General features: G+C 37.3%; 1 protein-coding gene across 2 annotated transcripts in view; it reads left to right on the top strand.

The window, feature by feature from the left end:
- The window catches only part of pitpnm3 (PITPNM family member 3), an 89736-nt gene that overhangs the window by 7732 nt on the left and 65947 nt on the right, over window positions 1-16057 (top strand). For both annotated transcript variants that reach the window (XM_072464350.1, XM_072464349.1), the window contains exon 2: window positions 7325-7417. In XM_072464350.1, coding sequence (XP_072320451.1) covers window positions 7325-7417 — 93 coding nt within the window. The remainder of the gene's footprint in view (window positions 1-7324; window positions 7418-16057) is intronic.

The following is a 16057-nucleotide window of genomic DNA, read 5'->3' as shown; positions in this document are numbered from 1 at the left end:
TTCTTCAAGACACTGAACAAATTATTTTGTTCTCCTTTCATCGTCAGCCTCTCTTATATCAGCCTCTTTCTCATCTTCTAAGAACATGTTTTAACCACTCTAAGAAGGGCACAATAGTGGTGGATATTCTCCAGGAGAAAACTTGTACTTTAACTACTTTTTGGGCAACAGAAACTCCTTTAAGTGGAAGAATAAAAGATCGATGACTTTATATCAAACTCTGGAACCTTACAGACAAAGCAAAAACTATTTTATGAGGAAATCAGGTGATGGACCCTCAACTAGTGCACCTTTTAAATTCAACTCAATTATTTTTTGTTTATACACGGCTACACATTTTGCTCAAACCATTTGGGACTTTTTTAATGGGGTTATGGGGTCATTTAATAAATAATTGCATTTAGAGAGAACAACTCAACCAGATGCATTTTATTACAACCAAAATAGAATAAAATGTAGGAAAATGCAACTGATAACATGCCTTTGAGGCCCCTTCCCTGTCCAGGCCCTGAGGAAACCAGTACCCTTTACCCTCCAGTCCGACGCAGATCAGATAAAGGCTAAATCAGATCGCTGAGTTTTTGAGGTTGTACTTTTAGCTTACTGTGTTGTGGGAATCTGTATTAGAAACAGTTTGGAAACAGGAAAAGATGCAATTACCTTCTTTTTGTGTTGTATTCGTCTTATTTTTTACTGAAAATGCCAGAAAAGGTCAGTTGTTTACAAACTGTGCCCACATAGTCAGTTAAGGGCATGTTTTGGACTTGTTGGAGTGTTCTTCTTCACTCTCTAACTTTCTGACACAGCTTCATGACTCTGGGTAATTGCAGTTCTCCCTGACTCTGGCAATCCTTCTTTTGGTCCAGGATCTACTGTTTTGAGATAGGCCACTATAATTTCAACATTGTAAAATCCACATCCATACTGTCTGCATCTTAACTAAATCCTTGCCTTTTTGTGACACAATTATTTTCATTTTAAGAAGACTAAAAAAACCTAAAAGTCTTATTAGGGCACAGCATTAAATCAAAATGGTTGTCTAATCGCTGGTCGTACATGCACAATTAGGGCTGCCGCCATCATTCAATCAATTCAAATCTACAGATTCAAACACTTGCCAAAAGACGCTGACACTGGCAAAATGTTAAGATTTTCATCAATAATACATTTTAGTCATACATATTTTCTTACTAGAAGTGTTCATTCACCATAGTTCGACCGTTATTCAGTTAAAATGTATTTAAAACGTCTTTAATCGTTTGACTAGTTGACTACTAAAATAATCGTTAGTTGCAGCGCTATGCATAATAATCCTTGTTTTATGGTCAAATTTGTTAATAAATCAGACCCAACTATGCTTGACTACTTTACTGCTTTTTATTTTTACAGCATTTTAACGTAATTGTTCATAGCCACCAGTGAAAGGTTTTAGATGACTCGTGATGGTTCCACAAACACAATAATCTTCGATTGGCGCCACCTGCCCTGACACACTCACAGCAATTACTACAGCACACAGGTATTTTAATCAGTAGCTGTGTTCTGTTTTGCCTTTTGCTATTATTATTTTAAATTGCCTTTTGTATGTCGCTACAACTGTACATATTTCTACTCTTATCTCTTCTTGCACACTTCTGCAGGCACTATTCAAGGTTAGACTATATACCGTATTTTCCGGATTATAAATCGCACCTTTTTTCATAGTTTCGGCCGAGGTGCGACTTATACTTATGTTTATACTTATATACTTATACTCCGGAGCAACTTACATGTGACATTATTTGTTATTTTCACACTTCCAACCGCATTTCATACTCCAGTGCGACTTATATTGAAGGGGAATCTAAATGTTAACCATTACTATATTGTATAATCAACTATATTCATTTTACGAAACTGTTTTACGAAACTGTATTAAAAGTATAACCAACTATATTCATTTTAGACTGTGTTACTCTTGGGTTAACTCCTTATACGCACAACACATAGTCTATTGTCCCATTTGAGACACTCACTGCTCCTTTTGAGACATTCTCTGATAAGGACGGACACCTTCCCTGAACAGCTGCAAACTTCAAGGCCACAGACGTGCGAAAGAGCTCATGGAAGAATACTGGAAGGAGGCGTCAATCGTCATATTCCGCCTAATATCTGAATGTTATAAATATAACGCGGAGCAGGGATTAGACGCCACACATTCGATAGGGACATTTTAGGTTAGCGCTCCGTTTATCTGTATTAGTCTTGTAAATGGCAGGGATTAAACATCTGATTGATTTTAACTTTCTGATTCTTGCCCCTTCTTTCATAAACGAGCACGCCGACAATATATATTTTTTTCTTCTCTATTATTTGGCCGGTGCAACTTATACTCCGGAAAATACGGTATCTGTTATCTAAAGACGTTTCACACTCCCCTGTAGAAAGGTCAATGATTTTAATTATATGTCTCCTAGAAGTGCCTGCAGATTGAAACTAGCCCAAGGTTGTTCTCCATTAAATAAATAAATGACTGAATGAATAAACTCCTTTCCTCAGAGAAGTGTGCAGAAGAGTCAACTGATAAATTCTCTTCGAGGGGAAATGTCTTCAGTCAAGAAACATTTTCCAGTGGACTCATTTTCACCTGTTCTGTTTCTCAATTGTGTGTTGTTTTCATTCATACACATGAATATTTGGGCGTCACTCTTCCAGAGCTCAAAACGCTGGGCCACGATGCGAGATTTTAGCATTATTTTCATTATTTTTCATTTCCTCTACTTGTTTTCCTTTTTTTATAAATAATTTATAAAGTCTCTGCTGCCTTGAGCTAATGCGAAAGTAACCCAGAAGACGATGAGTAATAAAATAAATAAACAAAGGTGAAATCTGATTCACCTTCAATGAATATGATAAAATAACATGAGTCATACCAAACAGGAGAAAGAAATTATGACTTCAGCGAAATTCACCGTGCGATTTGATAAGAAATTTATTACACACTGGTTACCTTTCATATGTAAAGATATATTAAAGAGAAATCATTGCACACTGGTTGCACTAAAGGTAATATATCAAGATAAAGACTTAGTCCCACACCTTTTGTTGAACGTGATCCATTTTGAAGTTAATGCTGGTTGACAAAGGCCTCATAAAACCTGTGGGCCCAGAGCAGCTGATGGAGAAGTGACAGATGCAGTCCAATAAGGCTGTAGAAAGTGAGTAATTATGTTTCAGTGCAGAAAGGTGGTAATCTGCTTAAGGCATTATACCGCTCCAGGGATATGCTCTGGCTTTCTCAGATAAATCTGGTCTCCTGACAAACTTTGAGGGAAAATTTGGACTGATCTGAAATTTCAATTCACCAAACAGCTGTTAGATAAAATGATGGCTTGCTTTTTACTTGTAAACAATATAGTTTAAAATACCTAAACTTCTAAAATACAAAAACTAAATTATTAATAATTTGGGATGTTTATGCTAAATCATTTGTCACTAGTTCACAGTAGTCTCCATGTACGTATGTATTTTATTTATCGACTTGTTAGCGATTTGTCATTTTCATTTTTAGTATTTCTATTGTACATTGTATTGCTTTTTATGTAAGTTATCAACCAAATAAAAGTTGAAATATGGTGACTGAAGACTGAAGTTAATTATTGATGAAAATCAAATCTAGTTTATTCTTCTTGATGTTTTGATTTAATAATGCATCTGTCTTTGTAATAAAAATAAAAAAAATTGCATGTGGTTTCGTGTCCGTATAATTTAGATAACAATTACGATGATCAAAATTTGACTACAATTAATTTTTCATATTCAACAATCACGATTAGTTGAGTAATTATTTTAGCCATGCAAGCTTGTGACTAGAGCTGGGTTGAAATAATCGATTTTCCGATTTTTAATCGATTCGCATATTAATGACCGATTATCGATTTGTACGTCCAAAGACCGATTTTTTTTTTTTAATTAAAATTATTTTCTACATTTTCCTCAGTGAACTTCAATCTACCTTCAAGAAAGATAATTCAGGACTCCAGCCATCAGTAACTACCAATACTTGTGAGATTTGCTGTTTAATATTGATATAATACTAGTTTTAATATGTTGCTTCTCTACACAGTCATGAAGTGAAGGAAACGGTTCAAACACATTTTTCATTTTTAATAACATTAACCCCCGGATCGAATCGAAATCGGATCGAATCAGAAATCAGATCGAAATCGGAGCGAATTGGATGGAATCTGAGAAATCGGAAAAAAATGATTTTGAAACGTAAAAATTGGAATCGAATCGATTCTTGAAATTTGAATCGAAACCCAGCTCTACTTGTGACCATTGTATCTGAATTGTGTTTCCTTGGACATAAAATAGGTCATTTATTGGCCAATTTGACACATTATCCTTACCTTGCCTTTAGTAATTTACTCAATGAATCAGTTGATAAAGTCTTAGTCGATCACATTTTTTATTAGTCACCTCATTATTTTATTAGGATAACGTTTTATTTCTTTTTCACTTATTAAGATGCTGGTAGTACTCCTCTGTGTAGTTTTTGTGCAAGATCCCAATAATTTTGAGATCCTTTTCCATTCACTTACAGCTCTATTCACCTTAAAGCTCTTCACTCAAGAAGTTACAAAAGCGAACACATTTTTTGCATAGCACTTGTTTATAAATCAAATATTTTGAAGTACACAACCTGCGCTATAGAAACAGGACCAAATAGCAGCTCCCAATGCAGGCCCCATGTCATCTGTTATCTTCCACCTGAAAGTCAACACTTTTCCTTGTTCTTCTAGCCAAACCTAGCATTACCCACATCACACACATCGATTTGTGTGTCCACATAATGCAGCTGACCTATGCCGGTGACAGATAGAATGGTAGAAACCTGTGATTGTTTTGGAACTGTTTTGGTAATGAGTGCTGTCAGAGCCACATTTCGAGCAGCTGCCCGTGTAAATGCAGCGGAAAGTGGGTAATAGACAGAAAGAGAGGAAAGACAGGAGATGAATCACAAGTGTCCCTGTGTTGTCGTTGATGATTTTTTAGATATTGATAACCTTTTTTTTTAATAAAATTAAATTTGTGTGAAGTGCCACGCTGCATCTGCTGTAGGTGATTTGGGTGTGTTTGATTTTCACAGCAAAGTGTTGGTGCATTTTTGATATACAGTATATTATTAAACCGAATGCGTTAAAATGGTCGATAACGTTGATAAGATATTAAAAGATTTGCAGTGAAATTTTCCAAAACAAGATTATATATGAAGCTTTTCGTGATACTTGAACCTCTAGACATATACAAGACATTCCACCACCACATTAAGGGTAAGAGTTTATTTTTCTTTCCTTCTTTTTCTTTATTTAGAAGCACTTTTTAGAAACTGTTGAGGGGAACAAATCATGCAAGTGGGACAATCTCCCGCATGACTTCAGCCTTTTATAAAAGCTTTATAGGTCACCTCACCAGACCGGACCACTCAGGACCTCTCATGGAGCCACCTGTTTCATAGCAGTTTGGGGTATCAAGTGGTTTGGTGAGGCTGAGTGTTTTTTTGTCGAAATATCGGCCTGATACATGGCTGGTGTTACCACAGGGGCACCAGACCGCCTCAGGAAGCCCTTAAATCCTCAATTAAGCAGGGCCACAGACTAAGGTGAGCGCAGGATGTTCCAGGGCTGCTCACTGCTCAAAGCAGGGGCTTTCTCTGATGCTATTTCTCGTACACACATACAACACATTTCCAAGAGATATTCGAGCAAAAAAAAAGTGTAGCAGTATTAGTATTAAATGGGTGTAAATCTTGTTGTAGACTAGTAAGTAATTAGGGTACATCATGAGGTGTTGTGTTATGTCATTGTGTAGTTTCTACTCCAGCCATCACCAGAACGTAGCGACTTATTTCAGTTCAATTGATTACATTGTGAGAACAAATATTGATATTACGGTACCTCTAATTCCTTTCTTGGAGTTGTTTTTGTAAACAGGATGTAGAACAGGATGAAAGACGTGACTATGTCTAATATAGATCTGGGGATGTTGAGGGTGAATTGCTTTGCGGACTAAGCTGAAGTAAAATATGTTGACCCACTTCAAGGACTTGAGGAGGTGGTGGACTCATCCTCAGCTCAGCCACTGTTGCTTCGCTGCTTTTGCAGCCCAATGTAAGTTCATGGATGAGGTTCATGGATGAGGAACTTAGATTGGCTAAGCACTATAAATATTTTTGGCAGCAAGAAGCAGATGTTGTCCCCACATCCCTTTGAGATCGTTGTCATTTATATTGATTTATTGTATATTATTTGGAAATGAAGTATCAACGTACAATCTCTTACATTGAAGTAGTAGAAAGAAATCAACTAAAAACATATTTTATGACAATGGTTGTGTCTATGGCAGGGGTTCTTAACCTTTTTGGAGGTACTGAACCCCACCAGTTTCATAAGCTCATTTCCAAGCTTCGTAATTGGAAAAATAAAATAGGATTTTTTCAAATTCAAAACATAGGTATATTTTTACTGGTGCACAAAATGAACTGTACATCAACATCACTGAACAAAATCACCAAAACATGATTTTCACACAAAAACAAAAACATAATAATGAATATTTACTGCAAATCAGTGACTTCTGCTGTTGCCCTTCAGAGACCAGTTCAGAAATGCACCTTCACCTTGGCAAGTGCCACTCTCAAGTCATTTTCGCAACAAAGTCTGTTGCTTTTTTTAATTTTCATGTGCAGCAACCTCGAAAAGGATTGCTCACAAATATATTATATTATAGTATAGTAGTTATAGAAAAGGACAAGGGAAATGGCCGCAGAGGCTGACCTTTTGGTCCTTTTGGGGCCAGACTGGTGACAGGTCTTATCCCAAATGGGGTTTTGATACAAGTTAGACTCTGGGCGATTTCCCTGGTCCTTTTGGCCCTCTTAGGTGCAAGCTGGTACCAAGACTTTGCCCAGAAAGGTGGGCTTTGATTCAGTCTAAAATGAAAGAAAGAAATCACAGGAGGGCAACCTTGCAGCACAGATAGGCCAAGCTGGGTGTCATCACAAAGTATGTATATCAAAGTTTTTGCCATTCTGTTTGGTTGTGAATATTGATAATGCAAGAGAATTGCTCAAAATCCCCTTCAGCCATAATCTTATTTCAAAGATTATAAAAAATACTGGGTTTCCTTCAACAACACTTGAGTTCTTTGCCTTCACTAAAAACAGCCTCTTTGTGAGAGTCGAGGCGACACCCATTTGCAATTGTCGATACAAATAAAAGGGAAAAATATTGACTGAATATCCAATTTTTGATTGACACAAATGTTTTCATCTCTTTTATAGGTGGTCGAAAGCACAGTGGCGCACACTGGCGTCTGCAGAATATTGCACAAGAATCTGTCGACAGCTCTGATGAGGAGTTTTTTGATGCTAGAGGTAAGTCTAGACATAGCTTTTGGAAAAGAGAGAGGCTTATTGGAAAATTAATTATTATGTATTTTGTATTTATGTTGTGCCTAAATAAATGAGCATATGTCTTACACACTTTATATATATACTACTATTTTAAATCCCGTTTTGACTCATTTTGGTTTAATTACGTCACTGTATATTTAGTGGTGGTCTGACAATATGAAAAAGGCTAGGCCTGTATTAAAACAAAATGCCAAAAAGAATAACATGACACTTTTTGTAAATTGACTATCTAAAAGAATATATATCAATTTGAATTGCTGTCAAAAAACAACAACATTCATCTTATATTATCATTATTATATAATATATTGCTTTAAATGTCTCAAATATAATTTTTAAGGCTCTGCAGTTACAAGGCCAGAAATCCCCAAATGGATTGTGTATCACTCTCACTGACAATTGTCCAATTCTTCCCATTTTTTGTGTTGTCAGAGTGTTCAGAATAAGCCGTTTCCAGAGCCTGGGGCATTTGCAGCCCCAGAGGGAAATCAAATGGAAATAAGTGGAATATTTTTTTTTCTTCAAAAAATAGTATTAGTATTATTAACACTACGTTGCAAACATTACATTATTGAGAGAGAGGGAGAAAATGTAAAGTGAATATAAAGGGATAAACGATGTGAGAGGAGAAATTATAATAATAATAATTATGATGATCATGATGATGATGACAACGACGACGATGATGATGATGATTAATGATAATAAAAAAAATACAGATTGTTATATTTGGTGGTACCGTTATGTGTGTATTGGTAAACGATTGAATGTGAAGTAATAAAGGAAATAAATGCCCGAGGGCATAAATATAGATGGCCAATAAATATTTTTTTTAATTATCGCTACTATCGCCATGTCATTAACATTTTATAGTATTCATCTGTCCAAATTGTCAAGCTTCTTGCAGGCAGGCCGTGGGTGGGTTCCCCCCCGGGTGGGTTCCCCCCCAGCTGCATGCACACTCCTATCTGCCTGTGTATGGAATACTTATCTCTCCAATTATCCTCTTCTAGTGCTTGTTCACCAGAGACAAATGTGAGCATACTAATCTGTGTCGTTGTATGTTGTTATGTTACACTGCAGAAAACTCTCCACATAGCCTAAATGTGGCAATTCATAGAATTTTGCACACGAAAAAGGAAGTTCAATTACTGGCTGTATGTAACATTACGTTATTACTCTTTTGCCACAAACCTTGTACCGTTTCACAACCATTAAACCATTACAGTTATTAATTTATTAATCTCTACTCACTTCACTGGAGGTCGACTCTTTATTGGCTTTAGATTCACCATTCAAGGACCTTCTATTGAACACATTGTGCCCTAGTTGAGAAAGTAAAGATCTTGTTGATTGCAGGGAGACCATCACCACCGCAATTCAAAAAAACAGTGCCTGAATCGCTAGCTAAGAATCACTGGGAAATAGATAACATGTTAAAATGAATGTAAAAAAATCATCATCATAAAAAAACATTTGTGTGTGAGGTGTTTCCAATGAGCCAGACAGAGCAGATGTCTTTTAATTACAGAGCACCAGCCGAGTTTACTGCTTGAAAATGTGACGAGTGATCTGGTATTTGTCACGTCCGCGCGGCTGCAGAATGCACTGTGCTTAGAGACTATTGGCACCCAATCTCATCAATGCAGGAGCAGCGGGATTTCACCCTGATCTGATAAATCTGTGATGGATGTCTAACAATAACCTGCACTCACCAGGCTCGCACTGAGAAACACTATGTACTCTGCTGCGAGAAGGCGATCTAATGAATGAGAGATGTCCTGGCTCCACTTTTGGAACGAGTGAATTTTTGAGATTCAAATTAAGGGAGAATTTGAAACATTTTAATTTGGCCCAATTTGGATGAAAAACAGAAAAATTGGATTAAAAAAAAAATATTTCAGAAACTCACCCACATGTAATAGTCAGGCTTTTAGATAGGATTTGAAAACACCCCGTCCAAATAATTTTGTCCGGGGGTACGGGGGCAGACAAAACGAGAAGCTTTAGCATTCTCCGGACCACGGCTCGGCAGCCAATCAGAGCCAAGCACACAAATTTCGTCGCTCAATCAGCACGCAGCATGCACATTTTCACTTGTAAACAGTGAAATGTAATGGCGGACTATAGTCAAATGCTTCCTGGCCTGATTGAATGATAATATTCCCATTTTTTTCTATGATTTATTCATAAAATGGCCGTCCCTGCACTCGAAAATGCCTGTCCACATTTTAAAATATCCCGTCCAAAATACGGGAAGACGGGTCTCTATCTAAAAGCCTGGTCCAGGGTATGAATCATGGCCTGGACATACCAAAAATCCTCTACAGTTCAGAAAAAAACACTTTTGGCATAGAGTGCAATGTAAAAAAAATCTGTCAGATTTTGTGACAATATGATTTTCAGTTCATTGACTTTTTCTCAATTCAAAATCCTTCAGCCGCTGCGCTCTCCTCACGCGGGAGAACAGCACTGCGCATAGTCAGTAGTAGACAAGCGTACCTACCCTCTAAAGGCTTAACTGGCCTCACATCCATGGGCCTCACGCACCACTGAGCTTTGTCCATTGACTCAAAATGGTGGCCATATTTAAACCCTGGGGCTTGGTATGAATGCATTGCGTCTTACTATAGCTGCACGACCACTTTTCATCAGGGACTTGCACATGTGTTTGCTTGCTTGTTCTACTCTGTTCTTTGTCTGTTCGCTTTGGTCCCAAGGGATTTTCTCACTATCAGGAAACATATTTCTCCTCTTTTCCATTTTGTGATAGTGACAGGTTTTTGAACTGTGCCTGCTTCGAATTATGATTTTCTTTTGCAAGATCCAGACAGGATTTCACCACCAAATATATACACAACCGTAGAAAAAACCTGTTATGCTCTCAGACATGAGCAATCACTCGGTTAGCACTCTATAAACCTGAGCAGCTTCAAGAGGTTTCTGCCATCGCAGTTACAGTTCTTCATGTAAAAGTAAGAATATTCAAAACAGAGGCATTTTATATACTTGGGATGTATAAATGGACAGTGCCAGGTTTAAATATCTTGTGTCATTTTGTTCTTTAGACACACATTTTTGGGGATATTTTGGATGTCTTATTTACTAATTGAGTAAACTAGATCTTCAGAGGTTTTAACACTGTTGCAGTAGAATGCATATATATTATATCACCATAACCTTGAACTGAAAGAAATGTCACCTGGATTAACTGTTTTCTTCAATTAAAAAGAAAACACATTTTATTTTTAAAGAAGAATGACAATCTGGTCTTGTTCAATCATATTACCATCAAGCGTAAGTATAGATATATCTTTGTATCTCACAGTTTTGTTGGATGGAGTGTAAATCCTTTTGAATATTTTGAATCACGTGTGCACAAGAAGGTGCCTCAGCATATAGAATTGCATCATCTGCATACAAGTGGATGCTATTGTGTTTTAAATTATGCCCAATTGAGTTTATATAAATAGTAACAGTGGTTAATAGAACATTCTGGTTGAAAGGCATCAACAGAAACAGCTTGCGCTCTATTTGTGAGGTAATCTGCAAACCTTTTTTTAGAATTTGTATAGAACCCAAAAGCATCCAGACGATCCAAGAGAATACAGTGATCTACTGTCCTAAGGCCTTTGACAAATCAAGAAAAACAGCAGCATATTCTTCATGATTATCCAATGCAATGGCAATATCATTTATCATTTTGGTAGCAGTTATGATAGTACCATGCCCTGGTCTAAGACTGGTGGCTGTTTAAAATGTAATATTTGTTTAAGAAAGCACGCACCTGGTTACTTATTAGCTTCTCCAACGTGCATTGTTATTGTCCCCATAGAAAAATTTGTCCTCTACATTTGACCTTTCTTTCAACCTTTCTTTCAATGGAGAAAGGAAGTAATCACACAGAAAGGCCTGGGTCAAAACCAGGAATATATGAATTCTGATTATGTTTTATGGAGCCAATTTAACAGCAATTAACAGGTAAGACAGGCATTTCTTTCTAAGTATTGATTTGGAACGTATTTGAATGAGATCCGGTCCTTCCCAGCACTCATGCAGCCTCATTGTTATCGTAAAAATAACCGCAATCAGATTCACGAGGTTTGCATCGCCCCAGCTGCAGCACTTCGGCACTTCAGACAGAGAAGACTGATTAGAATGAGCTGTGGAATCGCAGGCCCTTCGCTCAACGCTGATGGGAGTTGATTTTTTGATAACTGTTGTCATGAAACCGTGCATTACTCTGAGGACCACCATACACACAGGCCTGAATAAAGCGGGGATGTCTATGTGAAAACTACTCTGAAATTACGTGAATTTGGTGTTGGGTTTGTGTCATTATGCCAACATTATTATGCACATTTGAAAGCTTATCCGAGGAATAACATGGCATGTGTCTTTGAAATGTTGTAGGCGAGGAAGATGCAATAATGGCACACACCAACGCCAGATACAGTCATTGTCCAGACTTTAATAAAACATAAACTGATTAGGCCTCATTAGCACACTGCATGGATGCGCACACTGGTATTGTTAGCGGTGCATCCAGGGAAAAGTACTGGGCTGGGTTTCCAGGATATTGGTTTAGGGCTTGGCCAATTAGTGAGAACAGTTGTCTGTTACACACTGTTTCATCTTTTATTTATACCGTGCTGTTCATCAAAATGTAAAAAAAATATAATAATACCTGTCTGAAAGTCTGTTCAGGGGCTGAAAATAACCGCGTCAGTTATGTTTTAACTCTTAATATTAGAATTGTTCCAAAAACCTATGGCAGAAATGAATGAAAATTGTTGCGCTCCATTGGCAGATACTTTCCATTTTTTTGTTCCACACAGAGATATTGATTTCTGACTCTATAAGCTCTTAAAATGTTGCTGACTTGGGTTTCTCTACGAGCCCATTGCACATTTCTATAGCTGAAATCGATAGTTTGTGAGGCTCCTAAATTCAAGCAACTTCTAGTCACTTTTCTTTTTTGTTTGTTTTTCTGTTCTGATTGGATTTAGTTTCCATAGACACCGACAGTGAAAGCAGCCGGGACATGTCACACATTTAAACTAGAATAATGCAGCAGCCAGTGTCCGTATTATAATGCAAATCTAACAACCTATTATTCTCCAAAAAGTAAGGCAAGTTGCAGTGAAATTCTCAGCGCTCCTTGACATGATTTTAATGTTTGAAGTTCTTGCAGTGGAGGTTTACCGCTGCTCCGAGCTAAAGGAGAAGAGGCAGGTGCACGAGTCAAACACAAAACTCTCAGCAAGAAGTGGATTCAGCGCAGGAATACATGAAGGTTGTGAGGTTAAAGCGCTTTAAAGTAATTGCATCGCTCTTAATAAAACATTCACGCTTTTAAACTTTTTTTGTAGAAACAGAGGATTTTTTTTTAAAAGTAACAACATATATTACTGGTTAAGTTTTCCAGTCAGGCAAGGCAGAAAGGTGGAGACGTTCACAAGATTTAGGTCGTACTAGGCCAGATGTTGACTTTTAAACATTGTGGTATTTTATATAAATTGAGCTGGTGGTAAGGTCAGAAGCTCTATGTTTAACTGTCATAAACATACTGGCATTTTACGATTAACATCTCTAAAATAACTGGGCCTATCCATATAATCTTGGAATGCATAAATGCACAAAAGATTCTGTTTTCACAATAGCTTCACAAAGTAGTGCCAATATTCCACCCTAATGACGTGAATGCAACCTATTGTTGAATAATAATAATAATAATGTTGGTTAACACAAACAGAAATGCACAGGATCTCAAAATAACAATCTCTCCAGACAACATTTTGCATTGCCATATCATCCAGCTCAACCCTGACAGTTGTCTCTCAAATGATGCAGTGTTAGATCTTGTTATTGTTGGTCCGGGTGGAAATCCTTTGGCCTGATGATTCAATGCTTCAGCTCGATAGACTAGTCTAAGTCGAGCACAGCTGTTCTTGAGCCCAAAACACAAATCACGTCACATTGTCAAAGGGCCCAGAGGTGCTGCTGCTGCTGTCGTGATGGTAACAGGCACCAGAGTGCAAAAGAGGATACTGAGGAGCTCACCTAAGATACCAACCATAAGACGCTACGTTTTCAAACTGGTATAGTGTAATTGTGAACACATTGCTCACATGGCTCTTTTCCATCCTTCACCAGCTTCTCAATCTTCACAGTTCACATTTCTGCACCTCAGCGGGCATTTGTCTCTAATCTCGTTGTAACATTTGTGTATGAAAGCCAACATTTAAATTATTGTTTAGCGTATTTTCCGGAATATAAATCGCACCTTTTTTCATAGTTTTGGCCGGGGTGCGACGTATACTTATATACTTATACTTATACTCCGGAGCGACTTATATGTGATATTATTTGTTATTTTCACACTTCCAACCACATTTCATACTCTAGTCCAGTGCAACTTATTTATGTTTTTTTCTTCTCTATTATGCATTTTTTGGCTGGTGCGACTTATACTCCGCTGCGACTTATAGTCCAGAAAATACGGTAATTCTGTTGGCATATTGGATAAACTAAACTGAAAACATTTGTGATATATATATTTTTTACATGATGAATCCTTTTTTTCCATTCAGAAAATTTTTGCTGTTGGTTCAATTGGCGAGAATATTTTTGTGCTTAAATAAATTGCGTGTATTAGTTTGAACTGACCTGTGCTTTGCCTTGACATTAAAATACTCTTCATTGCAATACTCGGCGGAACGATGTTGACACAGATTCTCCAATAAAGTGAATTCCCACATTCCCACAGGAATTACTACATTGATTTTGAAAGGTGGTAATGCAGGTTGAGCGATCTTTTCATTCTTACACGTCTCTGTACACCTGGAGAGAGTCTCTGAATTATACATCAAAGTACTTTAAGCAAACAGTTAATACGTGAAGAAGATAGGGTTATAAAAAGTAGGGTTGTAAAAATACATACCCAGATATTTCTCAGTAACTATAACCATCTGCTGCAATGAATTTTGAGCAGGTATTGATTTTGGTTTTATAATGGTCATAGGCACATAAAATCTCTGTAGTCCTGGTATTATACAATTTGTCAAAATCTTGTCTCATGTCACGTATTGTGGGAATTCTCTCTCTTTTAGATATTATTTTTTTATATTTTATTTTTGCCCATTGTTCTATTCTGTCACAACAGGAGCAGAACACAACACATAGCCATAGCGCTGCCGTGCTGTTTGTGAATGCCTGACTGATTAGGCTGTCAGACGTTTACCCACGATACCATGTGTGAAGTGTGCATTTTCAATATTTGTCTGCAGGGATTGGACAGAAGCGCTCAGGCGTGCAAATCTGTCACTGTTTGAGGATGCTGATGCGACGTGTCACGCTTTCACATCCACTGTTTGTTCTTCCTAATGTCATTTTTTTACTCCTCATTGAATTGCCTTACCCCAGTCAGTGATGTTAAGTCATGTACACGGCCTGTTCAACATATATTTTGGTTTTCCAGAGTTCAAGTCAAGGCCTATTTGAGGAAAGGTTAAACATTTTGATTACCGTATTTTCCGGACTATAAGTCGCACTGGAGTATAAGTCGCACCAGCCAAAAAATGCATGATAGAGAATAATAAAACACATATAAGTTGCACTGGAATATGAAATGCGGTTGCAAGTGTGAAAATAACGAATAATATCACATATAAGTCTCTCCAGAGTATAAGTATATAAGGCCGCAGTTATTTTATTACTTGGTTTACGGATTTTTAAATGAAATATATTGAACAGGCGGGCGAAATATGAATAAAAATATTTTATTTAAAGCTATTTTGCGTTGACGGCGGTACTTTATAAACAAAAATTGACAATAATTTATTTATATTGTAGAAATCAATAATCTAAGTGAGGCGGATCCGTAAACCAAGTAATAAAATAACTAAGGCCTAAGTATAAATGTAAGTATAAGTCGCACCCCGGCCAAAACTATGAAAAAAGGTATGACTCATTGTCCGGAAAATACGGTAGTTTTTATTTACGTTCATAACTGTCAGCTCAAAAAACATGAATGTAAAATGACACATTCCTTGTTGGGGGGATCCCGCTTGTATAGCCCACTGATCCTCCTCCCTTTCTAAACCCGCTTTGCCTGTCAGTTATACACGTAAGACCCACACAGTTATACACATTAGCTCTCAATCTTTATTAGGTGTGCACAGCGCCCTCGTCCCTTTTGGCAGCCCAATTCCGACTTTGTTTATTGCTATGAGCCTTTGACAAATTTACCAAGCTAATCCCGACTTTGCCTGTGAGGCTCTGGCTGTGGTATATGTTAATAATACATCAAGTTTATTTACTGTTGGGCTTCTATTTTTCCCCCGCTGCCTTGTTTTTAAATCAATTCACGAGGGTCTGATTGATAACTGAAAAACAGACACTCAATGACTCTCAAAACGTATTAAAATGTCTAATTATGCTGCGTCATAGTGAGTAGAGGACAGCACATGTACAATTTTACCACCGGCGGGCTCTGTTAGTGAGCGCCAGTTACTTGGGTCAAATTACAACAGCAACCACAGGACAAATGCACAGCAAAAAAGGAAATTGTTCGATCAATCTGTGTCCAGGGTCTTATAT

Source organism: Eucyclogobius newberryi, unplaced genomic scaffold (genome assembly GCF_026437365.1).
Source record: "Eucyclogobius newberryi isolate DKJ021-1_F unplaced genomic scaffold, fEucNew1.0.hap1 SCAF_10, whole genome shotgun sequence".
Taxonomy (NCBI): Eukaryota; Metazoa; Chordata; class Actinopteri; order Gobiiformes; family Gobiidae; genus Eucyclogobius; species Eucyclogobius newberryi.
The sequence above is the reverse complement of the archived record's forward strand: the minus strand, read 5'-3'. Positions and strand labels throughout refer to the sequence as shown.